At 41.5% G+C, this 27,922-nt stretch overlaps 1 protein-coding gene across 2 annotated transcripts in view; it reads right to left on the bottom strand.

The window, feature by feature from the left end:
* Positions 1 to 27,922, bottom strand: part of plxnb1b (plexin b1b) — a 143,469-nt gene that overhangs the window by 20,941 nt on the left and 94,606 nt on the right. For both annotated transcript variants that reach the window (XM_047582956.1, XM_047582957.1), the window contains exons 6-18: positions 23,469 to 23,597; positions 22,348 to 22,448; positions 20,849 to 20,981; positions 14,590 to 14,746; positions 13,815 to 13,923; positions 13,141 to 13,249; positions 10,650 to 11,558; positions 9,359 to 9,493; positions 9,142 to 9,264; positions 7,194 to 7,287; positions 6,852 to 7,018; positions 360 to 511; positions 140 to 245 (exon numbers count right to left, since the gene is read on the bottom strand). In XM_047582956.1, coding sequence (XP_047438912.1) covers positions 140 to 245; positions 360 to 511; positions 6,852 to 7,018; positions 7,194 to 7,287; positions 9,142 to 9,264; positions 9,359 to 9,493; positions 10,650 to 11,558; positions 13,141 to 13,249; positions 13,815 to 13,923; positions 14,590 to 14,746; positions 20,849 to 20,981; positions 22,348 to 22,448; positions 23,469 to 23,597 — 2,424 coding nt within the window. The remainder of the gene's footprint in view (positions 1 to 139; positions 246 to 359; positions 512 to 6,851; positions 7,019 to 7,193; positions 7,288 to 9,141; positions 9,265 to 9,358; positions 9,494 to 10,649; positions 11,559 to 13,140; positions 13,250 to 13,814; positions 13,924 to 14,589; positions 14,747 to 20,848; positions 20,982 to 22,347; positions 22,449 to 23,468; positions 23,598 to 27,922) is intronic.

Below are 27,922 nucleotides of genomic sequence, written 5' to 3'. Positions count from 1 at the left end.
CTGCACATTCTGTACCTCTGCTCCCTGTAACCTTGTCATTCCACTAAGATTCCTTTCATCCCTCTTCTTCCCCATCGACCCAGGTTTCACAGACAGAAATCTAGTTGAATCAACTGTACTCAATTTAAATTTCATATACCTGGTAGCTGAATGTCTGGCTGGACAGGCCATACTCTCCTCCACTCACTTTCACAGATACATGGCCCACCATCTCTCCTCCACTTGGTCTGGTCTTGCACACAATCCTGGCAAGAGTGAAGCAGACATCATTGTTGTGGCTCTTAATAATGGAATACAGTATTGTGAAAGACTGCAAAAAAAAAAAAGAAAAAAAAAGGCAGCATTATGTTGGTCTGTACCTGGAAGAGACCTCGTATAGACTGGGAATGACCGTGCAGGGCACACCGGCTACTGTCACAGATTGGAGGATGTCTTCAGCCTTCTGGCCCAGGTTGGAGCCAGAGATGGTCACCATGGTGCCTCCATCCAACAGCCCGGAGAGGGGCTCGATCTGAAGGAATTTGAAATTTCAAGATGGAAGATAAGTAAGAATCTAGGCTAGGTTGGTTCTGTAAGTTTTTAAACTAGAAATGTGGTGGACATTGAGAAACATGGGAAGTAAGCTTTAATGTAAATCAAATACACTACAAATAAACATTCATAAACTCGGTTAAATTATTAAGTTGTTCAGCGATAGCTGTTGCATATGATTTGAAGACTTTACAATGCATGATATTGACATTTTTACAATGAACTTTCTGTACTTATATTCCACTATCTCAAACTATCTCACTATCTCAAGGAAATACTTCACCATCACCTCAGATAAAACCAGATGATTCTGTCTTATTAGTGATGATTTGTGAAAATGAGAGTATTTTTGTTTGGTTTTTATGGTAATAAGAAAAAAAACAAGGCCTCCATTTAGGTGTTTTGCATGTGTTTATTTGCGGGTGCTTGTGTGTCCTCCAAAGAGATGCTTGTTAGGTTAACTAGTGATTCTAAATTGGTCGTAAGCATGCTTATCAGTGTGTATGAGTATAGCAGGGAAGTATTCTTCTGTATTCGGTTTTGTATGCTGGACAGCTTTATTTACGGAAGGGGTCATCATGGGGCTAGATGCTCTTATACAATAAAATAAATTGTATTCTCAGTCACGGGTCTTCAACAGGTGGTCCGTGACTCCTTGGTGGCCCGTGGAGGTACTGCAGCCTGGGAAACCTTCCCAATATCTTAGAAATTTTTAGATATTGTTTGTTTATTTTCCCCCACAAATTAAAACCTCTTTAAATAAATGTTAACATGAATCCAACATATTTTAGTAAAGGATAAATGGAGGCACTTCACTCATTCAGCCATACAGGAACTGTGTCAACAACCACCATTTCACACTCAAGACCCGTCAATCTAAGCCTCCTGTACACAATAGGACCCACTCCTATTGCTGCTGTGCCAATCATGATGCCACATATTACACACCGACTCTGCCAGGTTCCCTACAGTTGGCCAAGAGCCTATTCAGTCCCTAGGTGAAATCCCAGACACACGCTGCAATATTAGCAGAAGAGAAGCTAACTGTGCATGTATGCAGTGCCTTGAAAAAGTATTCATACCTCTTGAACTTTTTCACATTATGTGACCTTACAATCACAAACTTGAATGTATTTAGTTGAGATTTTATATGATAGACCAACAAAAAGTAGCACATAATTGTGAAGTGGAACAAAAATGATATATGGTTTTTAAAATTTTAAGCAAATATAAATCTGCAAAGTGTGGCGTGCATTTGAATTCAGCCCCCCCCTGTATCACTACTTTGTAGGGCCACCTTTCACTGCAATTACAGCTGCATTTCTTTTGGGGTATGTCTCTACCAGCTTTGCACACCTAGACACCGAAAGTTCTGCCCATTCTTCTTTGTAAAATAGCTCAAGCCCAGCCAGATTGGATGAAGAGCGTTTGTGAACAGCAATTTTCAAGTCCTGCCACAGATGTCAATGGGATTTAGGTCTGGACTTTGACTGGGCCATTCTAACACATGAATATTCTTTGATCTAAACCATTCCATTGTAGCACTGGCTTTATGTTAAGGGTCATTGTCTTGCTGAAGGATGAATCTCCTTCCCAGTCTTAAGTCTTTTGCAGCCTCCAACAGGTTTTCTTCCAGGATTGCCCTGTTTTTAGCTCCATCCATTTTCCCATCAACTTTGACCATGATTCAAAGTTGATGTTTCATAATGGGGATGTTGTGTTCAGGGTGAAGAGCAGTGTTAGTTTTCTGCCACACATAGCGCTTTGCATTTTGGCCAAAAAGCCAGTTTTGATCTTATCTGACCAAAGCACCTTCTTCCACATGTTTGTGGTGTCCCCTTCATGGTTTGTTGCAAACTGCAAATGGGACTTCTTATGTCTTTCTTTCAGTGGCTTTCTTCTTGCCACTCTTCCATAAAGGCCAGATTTGTGGAGTGCACAACTCTGTCCTGTGGACAGATTCTCCCACATGAGTTGGCTCTTGGCTGCTTCTCTGACCAGTGCTCTCCTCACTCGCTCTGTCAGTTTAGGTGGATGGCCATGTCTTAGTAGGTTTGCGCCATACTTTTTCCATTTTTGGATGATGGATTGAACAGTGGTCCTTGAGATGTTCAAAGCTTGGGATATTTTTTTTAATAACTTAACCCTGCTTTAAACTTCTCCACAACAAACCACTGAGGTCTTTACAGAACAGGTGTATTTATACTATGAGTAAATTACATACAGGTGGAGTCAATTTACTAATTAGGTGACTTTTGAAGCCAATTGATTGCACTGGATTGTATTTAGGGGTATCAGAGTACAAGGGGCTGAATACAAGCTGAACACCACACTTTTCAGATTTATGTTTGTCTAAAATTTTAAAAACCATATATAATTTTTGTTCTACTGTTACTGTTTTTGTTCTGCTTTGTTCTATTTTGTGCTACTTTTTGTTGGTCTATCATATAAATAAAGTATACATAAGTACATGAAGTATGTTTATGTCAGGTACGTTGTATGTTTATGGCAGTTGCTCACACAAGCACACACTCATTCACACACTAGTGCCACGCACTTGGAGCAACTGGGGGCACATTCCAGGGATTGAATCGCTAACCCCTTATGTTCATAAACACATAAACAACACACTCTACCTATATGTGATCATTTTAGTTGATGAAAAGTCAAAGTTTTAGTCTAGTTTAATTTTTAGGTCATAAATACTGGAAATTAGAATCAGAGTTGACAGGTTATATCAAGTGTTAAAACAGTTAACCTGAACGGTTTTGTATTAATAACCAGATTCCTTACCAGATTTATAATTCTAGCCTAGACTTTCCCATTAATAGTGATGCAATGCTGTGGTGAAACCTTTTATCTCCATATTTCAACTTGTGTTTTTTTTTTCATGAATTCGTTGCCCTAGTTAGAAAAAACAAGGTTTCTATCCAACAGTAAATACTTTCTGATCTACTAAAGCTTATGCATTACACACGGTTGAAGTGCTAAACGTGGACATACTCCAAATATGGACATGGGGGTCATGTCGAGGTGGAGCATAAGCAGCCCGCACAGTTATTTATGAATAGTGAAATACATGTAGGAGAACATTTTATTTCTTCCTTGACCCACCAGGAAGGTCACTTCGCCGGACAGTCAATGATAGAAAGGACAGACTTCTGAGACCATAAAACATAGCATTTTTGTGTCAATTTACAGTGTTGTTCGTTTTTCTGGCTCAAAATTTGACAGATAGATAGATGAAAGTATTTTTAATCACAAGTCTCTACCATGGAGCCACACTGCCATCCAGAGGCCAGTTAAAGAAATGTCTTTGGGATGTAATTTGAACTTAAGTATGAATTTGAAGTATTACTGTTATAGCGTTTTAATAGTCTATATTATACAAAGCAAGACTGGTTAGCCTAGCCCAAATATGATCTACCTTTCCTTAGCTAGTAAGCGTTGTTTACTATTATTATTTACTTACATGAATTAGGATATTGACTCTCTTGACTCTCTCTTCTTAGTCGTTTTTGTCTTCATGATACTTTTTACTTTAACTCAAGGTTTTTATTGCCCGCCAGTTGCCATGTTTAAGTTTTATTTTTGAATTATTCTCGCCACATTTAACCCACAACTTTTTCAAAGTAGAAGCTGAATTTTATTTTAACTATCAACACAGTCACGCATTAATGATATTTTTGAAGACATTTTTGACCGGCTATCGGAAGTACTTTTCAATTCCATCACTGACAACCAATTTTCAACACACGCCATCAGACTATGCTGCAGGGCAACTTCACAGTTGTTCGCTTTGTCTACATAACGCTGAGAAAAATTCCAGCTGTAGCTGACTCTGAGGTCCAGATCTGCATGACTGTCCAATCTGCTCTCTGCTCACCAGGACAGCGTTTGATCACCCCATCCAGTTGTTCGGAGCGGCATCCAAGGAGTTTCCATAAGTAGACCATCACCTTCATCTTTGAAGGTGATGGTCAGAGCAGAGTTGATGATCATGTTATAACTAAAGAAACTCATCAACTTGTCTCTATACTTGTCCTGCTAGATCTCAGTGCTGCATTTGACACTATTGATCACAGTATTCTACTACAGAGACTTGAAAGTGCAATCAAGATTACAGGAACTGCATTAGACTGGTTTGAATGATATCTGTCAGACAGATTCCAGTTTGTCTATGTAAACAACAATTCTTCTATATATACCAAAGCAAGTTATGGAGTTCCTCAGGGTCCTGTGCTAGGACCAATATTATTCACATTATACATGCTTCCCTTAAGAAATATTATTAGAAAGCATGGCATAAACTTCCATTGCTATGCAGATGATACCCAGCTATATTCATCCATGAAACCAGATTAAACTAATGAGCTGGTTAAACTCCAAGCATGCCTTAAATACATAAAGGCTTGGATGACCTGTAATTTTCTACTTTTAAACTCAGACAAAACAGAAGTCATTGTATTTGGCTCTAAACATGTCAGAGATTCATTATCTAAACACCTGGTATCGTTGGATCGCATTGCTGTGGCCTCCAGTACTACTGTGAAAAACCTTGGTGTTATATTTGACCAGGATGTGTCCTTTAATTCTTACATAAAGCAGGTGACCAGGACAGCTTTCTTTCACCTTCGTAATATCAAAATTAGGAAAATCCTCTCTCAGAGTGATGTGGAAAAACTAGTTCATGCATTTGTGTTTTCCAGGCTGGATTATTGTAACTCATTACTGTCTGGCCAATTAGTTCTTTAAAAAGCCTCCAATTGATTCCAAACGATCTCAAAGTGCAGGTCTACTTGTGGTTCCTAGAGTTTCTAAAAGTAGAATGGGAGGTAGAGCCTTCAGCTATCAGGCTCCTCTCTTGTGGAACCAGCTCCCAATTTGGGTTCGGGAGGCAGCCACCATCTCTACTTAGGTCAGGCTTAAGACTTTCCTTTTTGACAAAGTTTATAGTTAGGGCTGGCTTAACCATCCCTTACTTATGCACTTATGCTGTTGTGTTTTCTGATTTGCAGTTGTTGTTTCACTTTTGCCATTGTGATTTGCCCTTGAAGACCACCACACATTCACACCTACAGGCAATTTTGAAGCGTTTATTTCCTTTGACTTAAAAAAAATTAAAAAAAAATAAACCTGGGACATATTGGTAACTCCATTTGGTAACTTCTACACACATTTTAAATTGCACCCTGTGCCTCTCTGTGAGGTTTAGAAGCATGTGGTTTTCATGCAGCCAGCAGAGAAGATCAAGGAGACATTCTCAGGGCATATGTGGTCTGCTAGGTTGGTCCAGCTCTGCATGAATGCTGAGCTTAACTGCTTTATTAGGTACCATGAAGAAGTGGCCTAATGCTGTCTCGTGTGATAATGTGTACGTTGACAAGTGCCTGAATCAGTACTTTTGTTATAATGGTCTAAATACACATTTGTTTACCACTTAAGAAGGGAAGGAACGATATATAGTAACTTAATTGCCCTTGATTTTCTACATGAAAATGAAAGAAAATTGTCTTCTTATGTTCTACAACAACACTCTAGGGTTCTCTTGTTGTGGGCCATAATGTAGGAAGGTTAGGTTTGTGGGCTGGACACGCTATTACTATTACTGTACTATTACTCTCAGATTGAATTGACTAAAAGCGCCACATATTTATTCATAATTTTATGGAAATTCTATAAACAGCACCAGTTGGCTTTTTGTGCAAGAAATAAAGAGAAACATAACCAGCTTCAGCTTTTTAAAAATCTGCCTTTTGCACTAATGAGAAAAATTACATTTCTGCAGTGTTTCTTAATTCCGGTCCTCGGGACCCACGGCCGTGCATGTTTTCGATGTTTCCCTCCTCCAACACACCTGATTCAAAAAATATCAGGTCACTGCAGAGATTGAGGACGAGCTGATCATTTGAATCAGGTGTAGTGGAGGAGGGAAATATGGAAAACATGCAGGGCAGTGGGTCCCGAGGACCGGAAATTGAGAAACACTGCACTTCCATGACTGAGCTAGGGCAGAATATTGTGGTTGATATGAGGTCATGTGTCAAGCTGTTGAAAAGCAGTGAGGCAAAGAGTGGCACAGTGGTTCAGGTCCTGGGTTTCACTCCGGGTCAGGGCGTTCCTATGTGGAGTTTACATATTCACCCCGGGCCGGTTCAGAATGGAGGATGGACCAGTTAGTTAGGCCGTTAGTTGAATAGCCCCCGCGCTAGGGTCTTTCATCGAGTGCCCTATAAAGGGTTAATGATCCATCCATTCATTGGACTTTCTTATGCATGTACTAGGTTCCCAAGGTGGAGAGGTCAAAGGTCAGTACTCACAGAATGGATGACTGGGGCGGGGCAAGTCTGTTGTACACGTTCGCTGCAGGAGGTTGAATACAAGCACCTGGCCAGTGGACCACCACACCACACACAACCATACTTCTGATCGGCCGTGTGGCAGCGGCTGCAGTCAGACCGACCCACCGAGCAGTTGTATAGAGTCACTGAGGACAGAATGGACAGAGGCTCATCAGTTAAAAAGTTTTCTTTCTGTTTCTTTTAAATGCCTTTTGGATGTACTGTTTTCTGGAAACTTTGGGGAAAAATGCTCCCTGATGGAAGAGCAATATTTAAAACCAACAAATAAACAACAACAACAAAAAAAAAAACTGAACTCACCGTGCAGATCAGGAGAACTGTCCACATGGAAGGTATCCCTCCTCTTCACATATACCATGGCATTATATTCCTCCACTGGAGCAGAGTATGTGTACTGGACAATTAACAATGGTTCAATTCAGTATAACTCTACTCATTTCACACACGACTTTACAGCAGAAGAACTTACAGCATTAGGCCCAGTTCATACTCAGCACAAGCAGCACGAGAAACACAAGCACACGACGCAAGATGCGCAAGCAACGCATGTCCGTTTAAAGTGTAAACATTGGATGCACGGGTCATACGTGAACTGTGATACACTGCTCACACACCAGGGGGTAGCAAGAGAGCTGTTTGTTGAGATATTATTATCTCTATAAACAGCTCTGAGGTGAAGTCAAAAATATCAAAAAATATCTACTGAGGAGTACATTATTTTATTGTGAGTCATCTTGATTTATTTAATGCTGTATTTAGTTTTCGTCTTTATTTATAAATAAGTGAGAAAGGAGTAGAGATACATTTTACTACCACTGACTCATTTTTGGACACAAAAATTTGGTTTTCTTTCTGCTTTGTCTGTTATGTTGTCTGTTTGCTGTTATGCTGTTTATGTGCCCTACTGGATTTGTCCCTCACACTTTTTCCAGTCTTTTTTGACTCTTTCTACGCTCTTTCCCATCGCGACAGCAATTTCTATCCATGCATTCTGTGTCAATTTTGTATGAGAGTAGGGATGTGCAGTGGGTGTGCCCATACAAGCTTGGGTATTTTCTCCACCTCTTCCATTATGATTATTGTTGAATAACAAAGTGGTTGATGGGTTCATAACAGCATTCATTGCCTCCAACAGCAATGGATTGTATTACATGCATTAGTGATTGCATTTGTCGAAAAATCTGCCTGCACATTTTTTGACACAGTGACGCATGATGGTGGCCAATGCACTGCTTTGTGTTGTGTCATTGAGTCGCTCGCGTTGACTATGAAACGGACCTTAGACTGTACAGGTGTTACGAAAAAAGTGCTCAGCGAGTGCCTCTGTGGTGACAATCTGTTCATACCAGTGAGGATGAATTAACTTTTAAGAACGTGACAGATCAACCGAACACCTGGACACAGTTTTCTGGTCATCAAACAGATCACACTCCTGCTAGCTTGCAAAGCTAATCAGGCCTGAGTGTGGCTAGAGAAACTGAATTCAGGTGCGTCAGTTAGGTTTTAACAAGGGTTACAAACAATTTTTAACAAAGGGCCATCTAGGTTCTGATTTAGTTTTCCCTTAATAATGAAAAGTTTAATTGAAGTTTAATTTTAAGTTTATTTGTGTTATCTTTGTCTTGTATTTAAATTTGTTTGATTATCTGAAATATTTAAGTGTGCCAAACATGCACAACAATAAGAAATCAGGAAGGAGGGCAACACCTTTTCACACCACTGTGTTGAATATTCTATCGTTAACTGAATAAAAAACAGCTGCATTTCAAAATAACAGAAAATGAACAAGGAATGACTAGCTTCAAATAACATAAAGGAAGGGGGAGGTTGAATTTCACATTTCACAACTGATTTTCCAGATAATAAATTTGTAACACTTCTTAACAACCGAAACATGTATCACTGTCTTTCTTTTTCTTGCCTCCAATTCTCTCATCTGTCTGTAGAGTCGCAATGAACAGAGTTGATTGACACAGTGGTTTCAAGTGGGATGGCTTAAATCTCATGTAATTAGTCTACCATTAAGACTATAAAAGCGACACACATTAAAATACATAAAACACCACGTCAAGGTCCAATATGGGACGGTGGCCCACCTGTCCTGTGCTCTAGACGTCATCAAGCAATTCAAATAATATAATTGAAAATAGAATAGAATGGAAAATGCTGTATGATTTCCCCAGCTATTACTCCCTACATATCCCCTGAACATCTAATGATAAAATGCTGTAATAAATCATTATCAGACCTGGTGTAGTTGACATGTGATGTCAAAGTTCGACGGACTACCGTCATCCACCTCCACGTATGCGTCCACCACCACCGTCTGGCCCTCAATGACCAAGACACACTCGTAGTCCAGGTCTGTGTCCTGGGCCAACAAAGACACGTGGTCGGTAAACAGATCACTGATCAAGACCAAGACTCATTGCTGTGATGTGTTGAATGGTGTGTGTGTGTTGTACCTGATAGAGGTGCAGGTTGCGGGCTAATAAAGTGATCTTCCTCTCCACTTTGACAGGGAGAAGTGATGAACCCTGGACCTTTTCCACACAGGGGCAAGCTGAGGAACCCCAGGTGACATAGGAGCCCTCGTCCCCCTGTTGTTCAATACACACACACACACACACACACACACACACAAAGGTTCCTGACAATCCAATGAAGTAGCCTCTCATCCGGCTGCCCTCAAGCCCCATATGAGCTGGGTGCTGCTCGACGTTTCTTCCTATTAAAAATGGAGTTACTACTGTTGATGTTGTTGACACTATATAAATAAAACTGAACTGAATTTAATCAATGCAATTTGACAAGTAACTTATAAAGCCACCAAGCTAGAAACAGTTGCATTAATATTATTAGCTGTGGTTGTGGAAAGGCACAATAATAAATTCTGTTCCATTGTATTCTATTCTATTGTATTCTATCCCATTTGCCTTGTTTTAATATTGGTTTTGAGGGGCTAACACTAAAAAACTACCACCAGAGAAAGAATCAGAATGAACAGGTGCTGCACTTCTATATACATGTAGATTTTATATATACTTTTTATACATTTACCAAATTTTTATTTTATTTTTGAGTCTTTTGCTGACTAATTCCTCCTGTCTGTGTCATGATGCTACTGAACTTTTGTCAGTCTGTCAGATAAACACAGTGCAGAACTGTGATTTAATCCCAAATTGTGGCTCAAGACAGATGTAGTGATTGATTTTAAGACTTAAAAAAAACTAATTAAGGTGTGAACACAAGTCACTCAGAATATGGTAAGACCAGATGTGAACAGGACCTCAGACTTTGCTTCAGTCACAAAATCTTGTATTAGCATTGCTGTGATTAAATATTTAAATCTCTAACCATTGCATTGTTAGCTACCCTTTACTTTGATCAAAAAATGATTGTTGTATCCGAGATTAACATCAGTCAGTATATTGATACCTGAACCTAGTCAGTCACGTACAGAACCCTCAGAGAAAGCTAAATGTTCAATTTAAATGAGCAATACCGAGCTGTAAATCTGATAAATCAGGTCACACAATAAGGCGAAGCATCTGCTATCAGAACACACAATGAAAGGAAACAACAACGCAGGGGTTGGGAAAAAAGAGGAAGAGCAAGGAAAGAAGAAGAGACTGGAGAGATGTTTTGAGCTTTTTTTCCCGAGGTATAGAGGAGTTGGGTACACTGGGAGGCTGCTGGAGCTTTCTCAAGAAGTAGAAGAAGGAGGACGAGGAGAACGGAGGCAGCTGAACTCACCGGGAGGAAGGCATCAGCTGAATCATACTGATAGTCCAACTCTGACTCAGTGTCCAGTAGCTTGGGGAAGGACAGGGGACTGTGGTCTACCTCACCATCACCTGAGAGCACGGTGGCAGCTGAAAAAGTAGCTGTGTCGTTTTCCAACTGGTCAGCCCAGTCGGCATGGCTCTCCACTTCTTCTGGCCAGAGGAGCACTTCAGAGTCAAGGTTCTCAGTCCCCGAGTCATGTCGGGGGAGCAGCATGGGAGTCTGGGTACGGTCCATGTAAAGAGAGGGATCAGAATCAGCTGGTTCACCCACAGGGAAAGGTGTGGGCAGGGAGAAGCCAGATGATGCCAGGGTGGGAGGCTCCGCTTGCATCAGATCTCCCTGAGCTTCCTGGTTGTCACTAAGGGGAGACTCTGTCATCAAGTCCGGGAGTGAGGAGCCCGGGATCACGAGAGGCACAGAGACCAGATGTCCATCAGCCACAGTGAAGGGCATCAACTCTGCTGCTGCCACAACAACATCAACACTGGGTGTGACTTTAGAGTTACCTTGAGTGACTACAACTACCTCCTCCGCTTCAGTTTCTTCTTCTATGCTCCTAGTGACCTCTGGGAGTGGCAGTGTGGTGGGTAGCCAGGTGCTGGCAGGCTGAGGGGGCAGAGTGGTGGACAGGTCTGTCAGTTTGGGGCTGGAGGTCATAATACATGGAGCAGTGGGTGTGGCAGGCGTCGTTGGCTTCTGGGTGTCTGCTACCGTGACGGGGGCTGCCGTTGTTACTGTTGTGGCAGTAGTTGTCGTCATCATTATGGGAGGAGTCATGATGGTTGTCATAGTGGTGGTTGTCGGGGCAGCTGTTGTGGTCGTTGCTGTTGTGACTTTAATAGTTTTGGTCGCGGGAGATGAAGTGGGGAGTTTAAACTGGGAAATGGGGAAGGAGACAGGAACAGTGAACAGTGAACTGTAAAAAGTGAAAAGCTACTGTTGATCATTTTAAGTCTTGCCCACTGTGTAAAATATACAAAAAAAAAAAAAACTCACCACAGCTGACAAGTTAGTTGATACAGGACAATTCAGAGACACTAGCGCACAGCTATAAATGCTTTTACCGGAGTAGCCCCCTACAGTGCAGACTCTACGTACAGACCATTTTCAAAGAGGTCCAGCTAGATAATAAATCTTGGAGAAAAGGTCTAGAATTCATAATGTCTTTAATATTTAGTGTGATATATTTGAAAGGAGCCCAGTAGCATGTTATCAATACCTTACTGTGTCAAATCAAATCAGTTGAGTAGAGTTAGAAAACTTTTTGACAATATTGTTAAGTACGACACGCGTACCAACAGAACTGAACATATTAGATATGATAGATAAGATGATACTTTACTGATCGAAATTGATTGAAATTCAAATGCTGCAGCAGAACAAGTCAAGAAACAGTGACCAGAAAACAATATATATACGCACAGCTACAGACATTTTTAATATTCTGTCATTAACCGAATAAAAATCAGTTGCATTTCAAAATAACAGAAAATAAATAAAAAGTGCTCAACTTCAGACAAATAAAATAAAGGGAGGAGAAGCTTGAATTTATACTTTTCTGTTTTACATCTTGATTCAACAGTCTCAATCAAATTATTACACATAATAAATCTCAACACTTCTTAATAATTTGCCTGTTTCTCCTACTTTGTTTTCTCTACATGTGTCGCTGTCTTTCTTTTTCTTTCTACCATCTATTCATGTGCAATTTGCCTCTAACCCCTAATTATCTATCTGTAGAGATGTGATGTTTACCGCCTGGAATGCACAGACTTGACTGGCTGGGTGGTGGCTGGATGGTTTAACTGGAGGGGCTGAAGCCAGTGGCGGTTCTAGACCACTTTTAATGGGGGGGCCAGGTTGGGGCCGGTTTTTGTGTTAGAGGGACACATGCAACCCAGGAAAAAAAGCCATATGCTTCATTCAGACAAGGGATAAATAAAACTAATAACAGTGTTTACAATTTCAACAATTTTAATTGCATAGTAGACTAATTGATCTGGATAGGGTCTGGACTCAGAGTTACGGGGCACTGGCCCCCGCTGCCCCCCGCCCCAGAACCGCCATTGGCTGGAGCTTATAACAGCTATCATTGGGGTGAGAGGCGAGATACACCCTGGAAAGGACATCAGTCTATCACTGGGCTAACCCAGAGAGACAGACAACCATTCACAATCACAACTATGGCTAATTCAGAATCACCAATGAGCCTAACGAGCATGTCTTTGGATGGTGGGAGGAAACTGAAGTACCTGGAGAAAACCCACGCAGACACAGAGAGAATATGAAAACTCCATACAGAACCTTCTTGCTGCGAGGCATCAGTGCTAACCACCACGCCGCTGTGCTACCCTGAATGATGTTCATTCATTACGAAAAATTGCTTTAAATAACATAGTTCACAAGCGATGACTGTCTAAATCCTCACAGTCAAACTGCAAGTCGCGCTTGAACTTACATGTTGGTTGTAGATGATCACTCCCTCGTCACAGGTGGGCTTGTGAGTACACGAGTGCTGGTGAATGCACCAGTTACACCCCCATCGGCTCAACACACAACCACGACAACTGCACACAAACATAACAGGATGCCCCAATTAGAAAGATTAGAAAGAGTAATGGCATCTGCATATAAGACAACCAGCGAGTCACAGATAATACAAAGACACAGGAGGAAGGTGGAGAAAGGCAGTAAGGACTTGTTATCAAAGGAGTTTGAGAGAAAGAATGGGGCAGATAGATAAAGGGAAATATACAGTAGCTGCTGGAGCTTGCGTAATCTAATCTGCCCCAAATAGAAAGAAAGGTCGCAGATTTAACTGAATCTCCATTTCTTATCCAAGTGAGAGAGGTGGAGGCTATTTACCTAAACTCTTGTTTTAATTTAGTCTTATTGATTTATTCAATTGCATCTGTGTATTTCCTTCTTTTTTAAAGGTAGAAGTGAAGAGAGGGGAAGTTATGGGTGAGAGAGATGGGTTGACAGGTTTGAACTAACAGATTCACAAACAAGGATCAGGGTAGAAATATGAACAACTCAATCTGAGGTGAAGAGCATAAATTCATAACAGCGTCTGAAATGAATGGAGACAGCAAGACAGAGGAGACTCAACAAATTAAAGCGGTAACTCACGGCATACTGCCAGACAGCTGTTTAACAGCCGTACAGTCATAGAAGGTGAAATCCCTCGCTGTGACCGTAACATCGCCAAAACGAAGAGACAAAGTCACTGTGACAGAATCTGACAAAAAATAAATAAATAAATAAATAATAATAATCAAATGGAGAAAAACAAAATGAAGAAAACAATAAAAACAACAACAAAGAACAGACCAGGCTTATAAACACTGCTGGGTGGACCTTCAATACATTTATTCTCATCATTTTTTTTTCATTTTTTTTTTATTTGGGAAATTTATTCAGTTATATTTTAGTGACAGACAGTGTTTTAAAACATGATGTGACATTGTCTGAAATTCTATAGTCACTGCTCACTACTACTGCAGCAACATCAGTTCAAACTCTGCATTTGTATGCTTTTTTTTGTTTTGTATTTGTTTGTAGCAAGCGTGGGAATCATCATCTGTATTTGGGAGAATGTGACCCCTGGTAGAGGTTTGCAGTTTTTATTTGCAAGCCCCTTATGGCCACGGCCCCACAAGCTGCTCTCCTTGCATTAAACAATCCCTAAACCAGGAAAACCAACACATATATCAAAGAATTTAATAGATTTATGAAGAAGTGTATGCTCTAAAATACAGACTACTTGGCTTAGAAAAAGATGAACTGGAGTTGGAGATTGAACTGTATGAGATGCCTGGTGATGCAAACTCAAACACACAAACATGTATTCAGAAACACACACGCTCAGATATTAGTCTAATGTTGGGGTGCAGCAAAAACTCACCCACTCCTGGAGGCACCATGCCCACTTTGCTGGGGTCAGGAGAACGGCAGGTGACCCCAGATCCAGTGACCATGGCAGGACTGTGGCTGTCCTGGAAGACACAGGAATAGGACTCACCTTTTCCTAAAACTGGAAGTCCTGGGACAGACAGAAACACCTGAGGAAAGACAGAATTTAAACTTGTGGATCGTTGAAAAAGTGTACAACATGTTGGGCTGAGGAAAACATTGTATTTGAATACATCTACTAAAGTTTAAGTTAATTTAAGCTATATAGCACCTTAAATGTAAAACACAGATCAACATCAAGTTTAAGTTAACTAAGTTATTAAAGCTCCCAGGGTGACCAAATGAAAAAATAAATAACTAAATAAAAACAGATAAAATGCAATTGAAAGCCAAGGAATAAAAATGGGTCTTGAGGTGTTTCTTAAAAGCCCCAGAGTCAGAGCTCCTAATCCCTTCTGGCAGGAGGTTTAGCCAATATACCATGACCTGAGGATCTGAGGGTTCTGGTGGTGGGGGTGAGAAGCTCAGAGATATATGAAGGGGCGAGACCACGGAGTGGTTTATAAACAATCAGAACAATTTTGAAGGGTGTGTTAAAATGAACAGTGAACCAGTGTAATAATGCAAGAATGGGAGTGATGTGGTCTCGCTGCTTTGACCTTGTTAATAACCGGGCGGCAGCGATTTGGACTAATTGGAGACGGGAAATGGTGGTCGGGGTAATACCTAAGTACAGGGAGTTGCAGTAGTCCAGCCTGGATGGCATGAATGCATCAATAAATGTTTCTAGGTTGGAGGGTGACTGCAAGTGCCTGAATTTTGAAATGGTTCTGAGCTGGAGGAAACTGTGCCTGACAATGGAATTTATATGCCCGTTGAAACTTAAATTCTGAGTTTATCTTATTTTATTATTAAATTATTGTTAAATAAGACACCCAGGTTCGTATATGTTGTGATAAAGGGAGAGAGGTGGTCGAAGTTCTGGGCAGTAGCAGTAGTAAGATGTGGGGGGCCAAAGAGTAAGACCACTGTCTTGTCCTCAGTTAGCTGTAGGATGTTCTGAGTCAACCAGTCTTTGATTTCATGTAAACATTTATTTTATTTTTTTTTATTCAGGTGAATTAATGACTTTGAGAAATGAGGGGGAGGTCGGTGAGTCCACAGTGTAGCAATGGACGGAGATGTTGTGTTTTTGGATCATTTTTCCTAGTGGGGGTATGTATAGACTGAAAAGAAGTGGACCTAGAACTCAGCCCTGAGGAACCCCACATGTAATATTTGCAGGTGTGGAGGAGGAGCTACCAAGGGAAACGGCGAATTGTCTGTTTAGGATGTAGGAGCAGAACCAATCATGGTGTTCACTATATGACTCGGGAAAATAGAACTCTGGATCTACTGCTAATTCAAAAAATGCATATAGCTCCACTGCCCTGCCCCCGTTGGGACGATCTGATCACAAACTGGTCCTGTTATCATCCGAGTATGTTCCTGCTGTTAAGAGGCAGCCTGTCTCAAAAAGGTTAGTTAGGAGGTGGAGTCAGGAAGCTAATGAAGTTCTGCAGGACTGCTACCCCACTGGGGGTGCCAGCCCCATGGGAATGACATAGATAGCTTAACATCACAGAATATATAAACTCCTGTGAAGATACAGTAATCCCTACTTGGACTGTTTGCGTAACAACAAGCTCTGGATCACCAGCCAGCTGAAGGATCTGCTGAACAAGAAGCAGGCCTTCAGGTCTGGGGTGAGTTGAAGAGGATACCATGACAACTCAAAGTCAAGAGGAATGGAGGTGATCACTGGCTGTAATACCAAAGCCAAACAGTGTCAAAGTGGCCCAGATAGAGCTAATGAACTGAATGTCTTTTTTTAATAGATTCAGTTCTGGACCCCATGGCTCTTCTTGCCCCACCAATCCAGTCCTTTCCCCCCTTGGACCCTCTTCAGTTTGCATATCAGTCTCATGTTGATGTGGATAATGCTGTTATCGACCTGCTGCAGCGGGGCACTGTGAGGATCATGTTCTTTGATTTCTTCAGCGCTTTTAACACAATTCAGCCCTTTCTGATGAGTGAGAAGTTGCTCAGGATGGGTGTCAGCACCTCCACTGTCTCCTGGATTGCTGAATACTTGTCTGTCAGGCCTCAGTTTGTGTGGCTAGGGGGCTCACTGTCAGATACAGTTCCACAGGGAACTGTTTTATCTCCTTTCCTATTCACATCTCTGATTTCTGATACAGCCCTGGGTCCTGCCACCTGCAGAAGTTCTCTGATGTCTCTGCGGTGGTAGGGTGTATCAGAGATGGACAGGAGGTGGAGTACAGAACACTGATCATGGATTTTGTGGATCAGTTCCAGGTAAACCTACTCCTGAACGTGGACAAGACCAAAGAGCTGGTCACTGACTTCAGGAGGAAGAGGACACCAGTGGAGCCCATCCAGGGCCTGGAGATGGAAGTAGTAGACCACTACAACTACCTGGGAGTCTACATGAACAACAGACTGGACTGGAGGGACAACAGTGATGCTGTGTACAAGAAGGGCCTGAGTAGGCTCTACTTTCTCAGGAAGCTCAGGTCTTTCAATGTGTGCAGTGAATTACTAGAGTGTTTTTACCAGTCCGTTGTTGACAGTGCCCTGGTTTTTGCTGTGGTTTGTTGGGGAATAGTACCAGCAAAAAAGACATCAGTAGGATCAACAAATAGATCTGGAAGGCTGGTCATGTGATCGGTAGGGAGTTGGAGTCATTTGTCTCAGTCAGTGACAGGAGAACATCGGATAAACTGCTCTCCATTATGGACAATCCATCTCATCCACTACACCAGACATTTGATGGTCAGAGGAGCTCATTCTCTAGTAGAATATTCAGCTTCACTGCCATAGTGAACGCTACAGAACTGTATTCCACAGTCCATCCAGCTGTATAACAGCTCATCTTTTTGTGACAATTGAGCTACTATGATCAATTAATTTCCCCTGTGGACCATTAAAGTCTGTCTGTCTAAGTCTAAGGCCGGAGATGCCTGCGCACATGGATATGGGACCAGGTTTTGTCATGGGCCCTGGACCTCGTTATCCTGGTAAGCACAGCTGACACAGCCTGGTGGAGAGGTAAGTGGACCCATATTGTAGGAGTGGTGAAGGCAGCAATAACTGCAATCAAGCGATAACTTGCAATGAGTCTTTTACGGTGTTGGAGGAATTGTTATAATTCAGCGACACTGGGGTAACAAGGTTTTTTAATATGACCCGCCTTTTTAAGGCCATGCCACAGGATCTCAATAGGATTCAGATCAGGACTTTGACTAGGACTCTCTAAAATCTTAATTTTGTTTTTCTTTAGCCATTCAGAGGTGGACTTGGTGGTTTTGTTGTTTTGGATCACTGTCCTGCTGCAGAACCCAACTTCGCTTCAGCTTGAGGTCACGAACAGATGGCTGGACATTTTCCTTCAGGACTTTTTGGTAGATAGCAGAATTAATGGTTCCATTTGTCACGGCAGGCCTTTCAGGTCCTGAAACAGCCAAACATCCCCAGACCATCACACTGCCACCAGATTTTATTGTTGGTATGATGTTCTTTTTTGTGAAATGCTATTACACACACCTTCCAAAAAGTTCTACTTTTGTGTCATCAGTCCAGATTATGATTATTATTATTGAGACAAGCATTTATGTTCTTTTAACTCATTAGTGATTTTCATCTTGAAACTCTGCCATGCAGGCCATTTTTACCCAGTCTCTTTCTCATGGTGGTCATTAACACTGACCTTAACTGAGGCAAGTGAGGCCTGCAGTTTTTTGGATGTTGTTGTGGGGTCTTTTGTGACCTTTTGGATGAGGTGTTGCTGCACTCTTGAGGTAATTTTGATTGGTCGGCGACTCCTGGGAAAGTTCACCACTGTTCCATGTTTTCACCATTTGTGGATAATGGTTCTCACCATGGTTCGCTGGAGGCCCAAACCACCACTGTCCATGTTTTCGCCATGTTTTCTTTGTGGATAATGGCTATCACTGTGGTTCACTGAAGCTTCCGTGTCCCAAAGCTTTAGAAATGGCTTTATAATCTTTTCCAGACTGATAGATCTCAATTACTTTCTTTCTCATTTTTTTCTGAATTTCTTTGGATCTCAGCATGATGTCAAGCTTTTGAGAATCATTTGGTCTACTTCATTTTGTCAGGCATGTACTATTTAAGTGATTTCTTGGTTGAGAACAGGTGTGGTAGTGTGAAAAAATTGGTGCTGTGTCCTGTGCTAAGGATAGGAGAAGTCAGTTGATGTATGCTCAGTGCACAACACATCTACAATGTGAGTTATACATGGGAGTGACACTTTCCCCCCTCATCAATATGTTTGCTGCAGGGTTGTAACCTCATCCACGATGTCATCCTTTAGCAACACGCATGAACAACTGGAGTTCTGTTTGGTTCACAACTTTGCATGAAAATGAGGTTTGATCTGGATTTTACCGAAGGTCAAACATTTATTTAGATATAAAGTGGGTCAAAAAATGATTTAGTCAGCCACCAATTGTGCAAGTTCTCCCACTTAAAAAGATGAGAGAGGCGTGTAATTTTCATCATAGATTTCATCAACTATGAGAGACAAAATGAGAAGAAAAAAAAATTCAAAAAATCATATTGTCTAAATTTGTAAGAATTTATTTGCAAATTATGGTGGAAAATAAGTATTGGTCAGTAACAAAAGTTTATCTCAATACTTTGTTATATACCCTTTGTTGGCAATGACAGAGGTGAAACATGTTCTCTAAGCCTCCACAAGGTTTTCACACACTGTTGCTGGTATTTTGGCCCATTCCTCTACGCAGATCTCCTGTAGAGCACTGATGTTTTGGGGCTGTCACTGGGCAACACAGACTTTCAACTCCCTCCAAAGATTTTCTATGGGGTTGAGATCTGGAGACTGGCTAGGCCACTTCAGGACCTTGAAATGCTTCTTACGAAGCTACTCCTTCATTTCCCGGGTGGTGTGTTTGGGATCATTGTCATGCTGAAAAACCCAGCCACGTTTCATGCAGCTGCACGTATTCTCACTGGTACCAAAAAATATCAACACATCACACCCGTTCTTAAATCTTTGCACTGGTTACCTGTTAGAACAAGAATCAATTTCAAAATACTGCTCCTGGTTTATAAAGCACTACATGGTCTTGCACCTCAGTACATCACAGATATGCTCATCACACCCCAGCAAGAACACTTCGGTCAACAGGCAGTGGCAATCTACTCATCCCTCGCCCCAGGTCCAAAGAAGGGGAGGCAGCTTTTATTGTATATGCCCCACAAAAATGGAACACCTTGCCTGACACAGTTAGACATGCCACATCAGTAGCCATCTTTCCTTTACACGGATCAGTCGTCTTGGTCCCTTTGCAGAAAAACAGCCCCAAAGCATGATGTTTCCACCCCCATGCTTCACAGTAGGTATGGTGTTCTTTGGATGCAACACAGCATTCTTTGTCCTCCAAAAACGACAAGTTGAGTTTTTACCAAAAAGTTCTTTTTTGGTTTCATCTGACCATATGACATTCTCCCAATCCTCTCCTGGATCATCCAAATGCCACTCTAGCAAACTTCAGACGGGCCTGGAAATGTACTGGCTTAAACAGGGGGACACGTCTGGCACTGCAGGATTTGAGTCTCTGGCGGCGTAGTGTGTTACTGACGGTAGCCTTTGTTACTTTGGCCCCAGCTCTCTGCAGGTTATTCACCAGGTCCCCCCGTGTGGTTCCGGGAGTTTTGCTCACTGTTCTTGTGATCATTTTGACCACACGGGGTGAGATCTTGGGTGGAGCCCCAGATCGAGGGAGATTATCAGTGGCCTTGTATGTCTTCCATTTTCTAATAATTGCTCCCTCAATTTCTTCACACCAAGCTGCTTACCTATTGCAGATTCAGTCCTCCCAGCCTCGTGCAGGTCTACAATTTTGTTTCTGATGTCCTTTGACAGCTCTTTGGTCTTGGCCATAGTGGAGTTTGGAGTGTGTCTGTTTGAGGTTGTGGCCAGGTGTCTTTTATACTGATAACAAGGTCAAACAGGTCCCATTATTACAGGTAACGAGTGGAGGACAGAGGAGCCTCTTAAAGAAGAAGTTACAGGTCTGTGAGAGCCAGAAATCTTGCTTGTCTTAATCTACAGTCACCAGAAACAACTAGTCAGCTTGTCTAAACTTGCAAGTTTTGCCTGCTCCATCGCTGCTGGGGTCAGTGTGAACAGATTGCGTGCTTACCATTGTGCTCTCCTCCCTGCTGACATTGGAAGGGTTGAGGTCATGGACAGCCAAACACTGCTGCTCCATGTCGAAGCTCCACAGCCACTGACCTGGCTGGCTTCCACGACTGCACTGTGACTTCAACACACACCTGCACAAAAAACATGGACGTTAACAACAGAAGTCATGCCCCCCCACCCACAAAACAACTGAACGCACACACCAGAGAGAGAAAGAAGAGGACTACATGTTGTGTCGACCTCCACTACCTGAAATACAGGCTAAAATATCAATGTTTTTTAACCGCACCATGCCCACCAAATGATTCTGGCAAGGGAAATGTTAGCTCTGCTAGTAGCAGCAGCTCTGCCAATGCTGTTTGAAGCACATAGCAGACCAGTAGTTCACTTACTGTCAGGCTGCATCCTGCTGGAGATGGCTGCTGCCATCAAGGAGCGTCATTGCTATCGGATGGAGGTGTCTGGTCTGGTGTAGGTCGGAGGTACATGTCTAAGTAACATCCACACCAATGAATGGCAGGTCCAAAAATTTCCCAGTAGAACAATGTATTGTCATAAGTTGGTCAGTGTTATTTACTTTTCCAGTCAGTGGCCATAACGTTGTGGCTGATTGGTGTATACAGCTAATCCATATACAGAAATAGAGGATAATATAATTCAGAAATCTTACTTCCAGCTAAATAAGTACACAAATAACTGGAGAATGGAGGGACAAATTAGGATGACGGGTAAAAAGGAAGAGGCAGAGAGAAAAATGTGTAGGTAGGCAACTCTCACCTCACAGATGGCGAGCCAGAGCAGAGAGGAGAAGAGAGGATAGAGGAGGAGATGCAGATGAAGAAGTGTTTTTCTCTCATCAGACGCAAACAATATCCCACCAGAGTAAAACCAAGTCTGAGATCTTAACATCTGCCAACTACACTGTTCAGTGCGTTTACATGCACAGCTTAATCAAGCTATGCTCGAAATTCAACTTTCTGAATGCGGTCCTTGACTCAGTTTACATGCAACAGACAAAATTGAATAACTGATGGGAAAATGGCCTCCTCCTCCACACTAGCTGGCAGTATGTGTCTTTTCAGCGGGTTAATGCAGCCCCCTTTCCGAGTGAACTAATATATCTTATAATAAGCAAGAGTCATTCATGTGGCAGACCAGCATTTCAAACAACAAGACAGATAATGGTACAGCTTTTTTAAAGCCTTTTTGATTTCCAATCACATTATCTGGGTGTCTTAATCAGATAAGGAGAACTTCGATTTTAGTCGGAGTGACATGTTTACATGCACTTAAGCTCTCCAGTTTAAGTTTTTTTTTTTTTTTTTTTTTTTTCTCACATGCATGTAAACGTACTGACTGTCAGGGAAAAAAAGCCACTTTTCCCCAAAAACTTCCAAAATAATTTCCCAGCACCACAATGCAATGAGGGGAGGGGAGGGTAATAAATGCTCTAATGACTGTTATCATTAACACAGAACCAAGGCTTTTGCTCCTCACCTTCCCTCCAGCACACACCAGCCACAGTAGGGGTCGTGGGCCAGCAGACAGGAGTGGCAGTCTGGGTGCTTCTGGCATTCAGCTACAGGCCTCTTCTGCAGCTGAAACCAGGAAAAACACAATTATGTTCAGTCATGCATGCTGAGCTTCTAAAAAAATCGGATTAAAAAAAAGGTCGCGCACATTTCCCAACAAAAAAGCCAACTTAAAATACTGTCATTAGAATAATCACGACTATAAGCTGCTCCTGTGGAAGAGGACTGGGGCAGAAACAAAACAGTCAAATGATTTACTTTAAAAACAAACAGCAAAGGCTGTTACATACTCTTCAAGAAAGTTTGTTACTATTCCTATGGCTATGAGAAAAAAATTACGTAATTTTGTTCTTGCAGCTTGTTCTCGACACATCAACCAGACAGAACTTTTTTCTCTTGTGGTGTCCAACAACTGTTATGTGATAGATGAGAAATTGGAACTGTGAGTTTGTGAGGTCATTTTTCAGCTTCATCACCTTATTCCTTTTCAAAATGAAATGGGACTTCTCAACATTTGGTTTTTGTGCAAAACTTGCTCTGCTTTACTCAGAAAGAACAAAAAGTGCATAACGTTTGCAGATTTAGATAAAAAAAAAATACATTTAACATTTAGACTCCACTTAACATTTACATGTAACATTTAGATTTGACATTTGGTAAATTTTTGATAAAAAACTGACTATAAAAAAATTCCACCTTTTTTTTTAGCTAAATTTTGGTTCATTTTAACACGCACAACTTCACAAACGGTGCTCCATCCTCACCTTTTCCCCTCTATGCATTCATCCTACATGTCAGGCTAGTTCCAGTTCACGCGATTTGTGGCAGATGAAAATATCCGAATTGGATTAAATGCCTGAAATGCCCATTATGCCCCCCCGCACAGCACTGGCTTAGTGTGTGTGACGTATGCTGCAGTTGGATGACCCTACAAGGACTACTCCGTAGTCCTGCACTTCAGTTTCCCATGTATAAATTACATGGCCAGAACGAACTTTGTTGTTGTTCTTGCTCACCTCAAGAACAATAACAAATTTCTTGCAGAGGATGTAATAATAACTATGTTGCACCTGTGGACATGTTTACCATGTTATGAGTCATGATGAAGAGATGCTCCTCTTTCTGGTCCAGAATCAGGTCCGAGCTGATGGCTGCGTTCTGCTGTATAGGGATCACAGAGTACTCCTGCACCTCACCGTAAGGCCCCAAGAACACCTGGGAGAAGACACATGGTGGACACAAGTATGTATGTAGAAGTAGAAGTATGTAAGAATTTGCAAAGGAAAAGTATTTAATATGAGTACATGAGTGTGATTCTGTTTTTGTGTGTGGTTAAGTTACGTATTGCCTCAATCAGTGACGGCTTTATTTACCTTTATTATGAATGAATGAATGATTTATTTCAAACATGTAATACAAAAAACAAAACAAAGAAAACAACATATGAGCAATTTGTTTGTGTTTGAAAAAGAGTAGGAAGATGCCTTACATTTATTTGATCCTGCCCTTCTCCAATTAACATTTACTTCCTGTGTTTTTTTTTTTTTTGTTCCTCACGTGCTTAACATGTGTGTAGTAGACATATTCAAACCGTCCTTCTTCCCTATACCTGGTGAACACCATGTCTTTGTACCGCTGCTTAAACTTGCTCATGCTTGGACAATGCTTTAGTTCCCCCATCAGTCTGCTCCATAATTTCACTCCACATATACTGCAGAAATACAAATGTTTTTATTGTTGTGTGTGCACAAAGATGTTTTAAATTGAATTCTCCCCTCAAATTATATCCCCCCTGTTAATATGTTGTGACTGATTTCATCAAAAGCTTTCAGATCTTAATGCAAGGTCTGAGCAGGTCCTCAGGCTTCATCCCACTCCCTCTAAACTACTTGTAAACTCACCAGTAATTTTCCCATGTATGTCTCACAAACAATACTAAAAAGGGGGTATTCTGTTTAGAAATTATTCTGATTGCTGTGTATATATAGGTGTTTAAAAATATTTCAAAATTCACAAGCTGGTGAGACAAAGTGAGGTCTGAACAGTTCAGTCAGTGGAAGCCAATCAACAACCAGTGGACACTATGAGGCATTAGCCGTGCAGTCTGTAATGTGGATTATTACAAGATGGCAGCCTGACTAAGAGCTCCACATTGCCCTCTTGATGTTATTTACAGGAACCTGAACATTTGCCTCTATCCATCTAATACCATTTGTGAAATATATATTTCACTGTGAGCAGATTTTTCCTGGAAAAAACACAGCAATCATCCCAATGGGAATATATGTATAAAAAGGTCCCTCTCACCCTTGTGTGATGGTATCTGTGTCATCCTCAGCTCGAGTTCTCTACCCGAGATCTGGGAGTTTGAGGGTCCTGTGAAGTATCTTAGCTGTTCAAAGGACTGTGCTGTTCTGGACTGAGGATTCAGGTATTGTTCCTGAGATCTGCTGGAGTCACTAACCTAGTTTGGGGGTCACTGCTCCAAGTGCTCCTACTAACATGGGGACCACACTTGCCTTAACCTTCCACATCTGTTCCAGCTGCTCTTTCAACCCTTGGTGCTTCTCAATTCTTTTTTTTTCTTCTTTCTGATGTTGGCGTCAGCTGGTATTGCCACATCTATCACCACCACTCTCTTCTGCTCTTTGTCCACCACCACCATGTCCGGTTGGTTAGCCAGGACCTCAATCTGGAAGCTGAAGGCCCATAGAACCCTTGCCCTGTTGTTATCAATGACTTTCTGTTGCATGGTCCATTGGGACTTGGGTACTTCTGTTCTATACTGGGTACAGATGTTCCTGTACACTATCCCAGCCACTTGGTTGTACCTCTCCATGAAGAATTTATTTTTGAAGAAAAACTAACAAAACTAAATTCTTGATACTTTCAACATGTCAATTCACAACATTGTTGGTATCAAAATCAACAAATAACAGAATGTGTTCAAAACTTAACAAAATATAAATTAACCATCACATCATCAAATTAACATTTACTGAAGCACTCCTGCCATTAGCACACAGTAGAGCCATATTCCCCACAAGCCTTTCACACTGTTGAGGGTTGGTCTTGTCCCATTCTTTTTAAATTCTTTTAAATTCTTTGGTTTGCACTTTGAAACAGACCTTTTGATAATCCACCAGAGATTTTCAATGGGGCTCATGTCCAAGGATTGAGCTGACCTTCCCACACTAAGACCTGGATATGGTAGCCAAGTTCTGCCGGCCCTGGATGTGTGGCAAGGGGTGTTATCTTGTTGAAACATCCAGTTCCTTGCCCTGCATGTGTACTGTTCCGCTAAGGAAGGGAGCATGTGGTCTCACAGACAGTAAGATAACCAACACCAGCAGCACTCATGCATCTCCAAACCATGATACTGCCTCCACCAATACCTCCAGTAGGTACTGTACATGTTGGAGGTATTGCTTCTCCTGGCCTTCTGTGTACCCTCACATTAGCAGGAGGAAGATAAAGCTGGAAACTGGACTCATCTGACCACAGAATCTTCTTCCAATTCCTGACTGTCCAGTTCTTGTGTGCTTGGGCCCAACAACACCGGGCTAACCTCTGTCTCTCATTAATCATGGGCTTCTTGTCAGCCTTGTAGGACCTTAAGTCATGATCTAAAAGTCGACCACATACAGTGCAGGTGGGACACTGGACACCAGTTTGGTTTGACCACTGCAGTTGGAGCTCCTGTGAAGTCATTCAGCGATTTTCCCTGCACAGGCAGATCAGGATGTGGCCATTTCTTACTGAAAAAACCCTTGGACACCCAGATCTTGGTTTGTCTTCCAATCTTTTGGTTCATCTGTATTTCTGCAGAATGTATCCAACTGCTGAAGGACTGCATCTGCACGTCTTGGTGATCTGGCGGCAGCTGTACCTTTCCTGGCTGAGAATCGTTAGGTTGGGTTCCTTATTTTAGCCATTTTTGTCTCTGAGGAACTGTACTGGCTTTATATAGACACGAAGCACGACGACAGAAAAATGTCTTTTAATAAAAAGCATTGCCTTCATTAGTGGATCACTGGTACCAAAATGACCCAATACTCAAAGTTTCTTATGTATTTTCATGGAACCAATAAATTCAAGTTTTTAATGGCCATTTTAGAATTTGTTTAGTATTTTGTTTGTGATTGTACTAAAAGAAAGACCTAAGACGGACAGACAGACAGACAGACAGACATATAGTCAGACAGACAGACAGACAGACAGACAGACACACACACAGTTCTGGTTGTTTTTTTGTTTTTTTTTTAAGTTGGTCAGTGGAAGAGGTGGACTGTTTGGTAGGTTTAGGCAGAGGATGGCATTACGCAACAACTGGACACGTATAAACATCAGTCACTTTCGGATAGATTTTTTTGGTTACATTAAAGTTAAATAAAATAAAACAAAAGGAGTAGGGAATTCATGTACCACCAATAAGCAGAAAACTGCATGGCAGTCACTGCATGCTTTTCATGTTGCATGCCTTCTTCCATTACTAAGCACTAAGCTGACTTCAACAGATAAACATTTACAGTTGGAATCCAAAGTGGTGCGGCCAGTTTACACGACTGGTGAGGTTTCAGGACACTGCACCAACTGGCTTCCTCTTGCCTAAAACGGCAATGTAATTGGTGTAATTTAGTGTTTTTTAAAACAGAATGACTAAACATGCACATGCTCCAGTATCTGAAAACTGAACCCTTGTACAGAACTCAGAGCAAATTTAAGCATGGCACTGAGTACACTGCCTCAACTACACTAACTCAATACTAATACAATCAAAGATGGTAGTGAAAGATATTGTCTCTGCTGTGCAGGAAAATAAAAATATTTCAGAGGTTAGCATTTCTAAAATCATTTTATTCCTTTCCTAAAGGTTTATCTGATTTATTGAGCTCTCTCTGCACAAGGACACCTACTAAAGAAGATAAGATAATCCTTTAATTTATTCAAGTTGGTGTCTGCAGTCGGGGGGCGCAGACTGAGATAGTGACACTGACACTGCTGTTATGACCGATTACCGATGAATTCTGAATGAGCCTCACTGTTGAGAAGATGTGTGAGTCTGTGAGTCAGTGATGACTGTGCACAAGTAAGATGGAAACTGTGATGGTTTAGAGGGGGTATGCGTGACGTAACTGTGTTAAAATATGTTAATGGCTGTCATTGTGCTATTTCTGCTTGTGCAGGGGCCCCTGACCGTGAGCCACCATTGAGGAAAAAACGACACAAAGAGCCAACTGTGTGCAGGAGAGCTCAAGGTCTGTAAACCCCGGACATTGAGAAGAGTCCTCTCTACAACCTCCACAGTGCACTCATCACTCCATGACTCAAGTTACTAATAATTCATATAAAAATATAGTGTTGTGAAAAAGTGTTGGGCCCCTTCTTGATTTTTTTATTTTTTTGCATGTTTATCACACCTAAATGTTTCAGATCACCAAACAAATTTAAATATAAAAGGTAACACAAATAACACAAAATGCAATTTTAAATGAAGGTTTTTATTATTTAAGAAAAAAATCCAAACCTCCATTTAAACC

Source organism: Mugil cephalus, chromosome 4 (assembly GCF_022458985.1).
Source record: "Mugil cephalus isolate CIBA_MC_2020 chromosome 4, CIBA_Mcephalus_1.1, whole genome shotgun sequence".
Taxonomy (NCBI): domain Eukaryota; kingdom Metazoa; phylum Chordata; class Actinopteri; order Mugiliformes; family Mugilidae; genus Mugil; species Mugil cephalus.
This window is presented reverse-complemented; position numbering and strand designations above follow the sequence as displayed.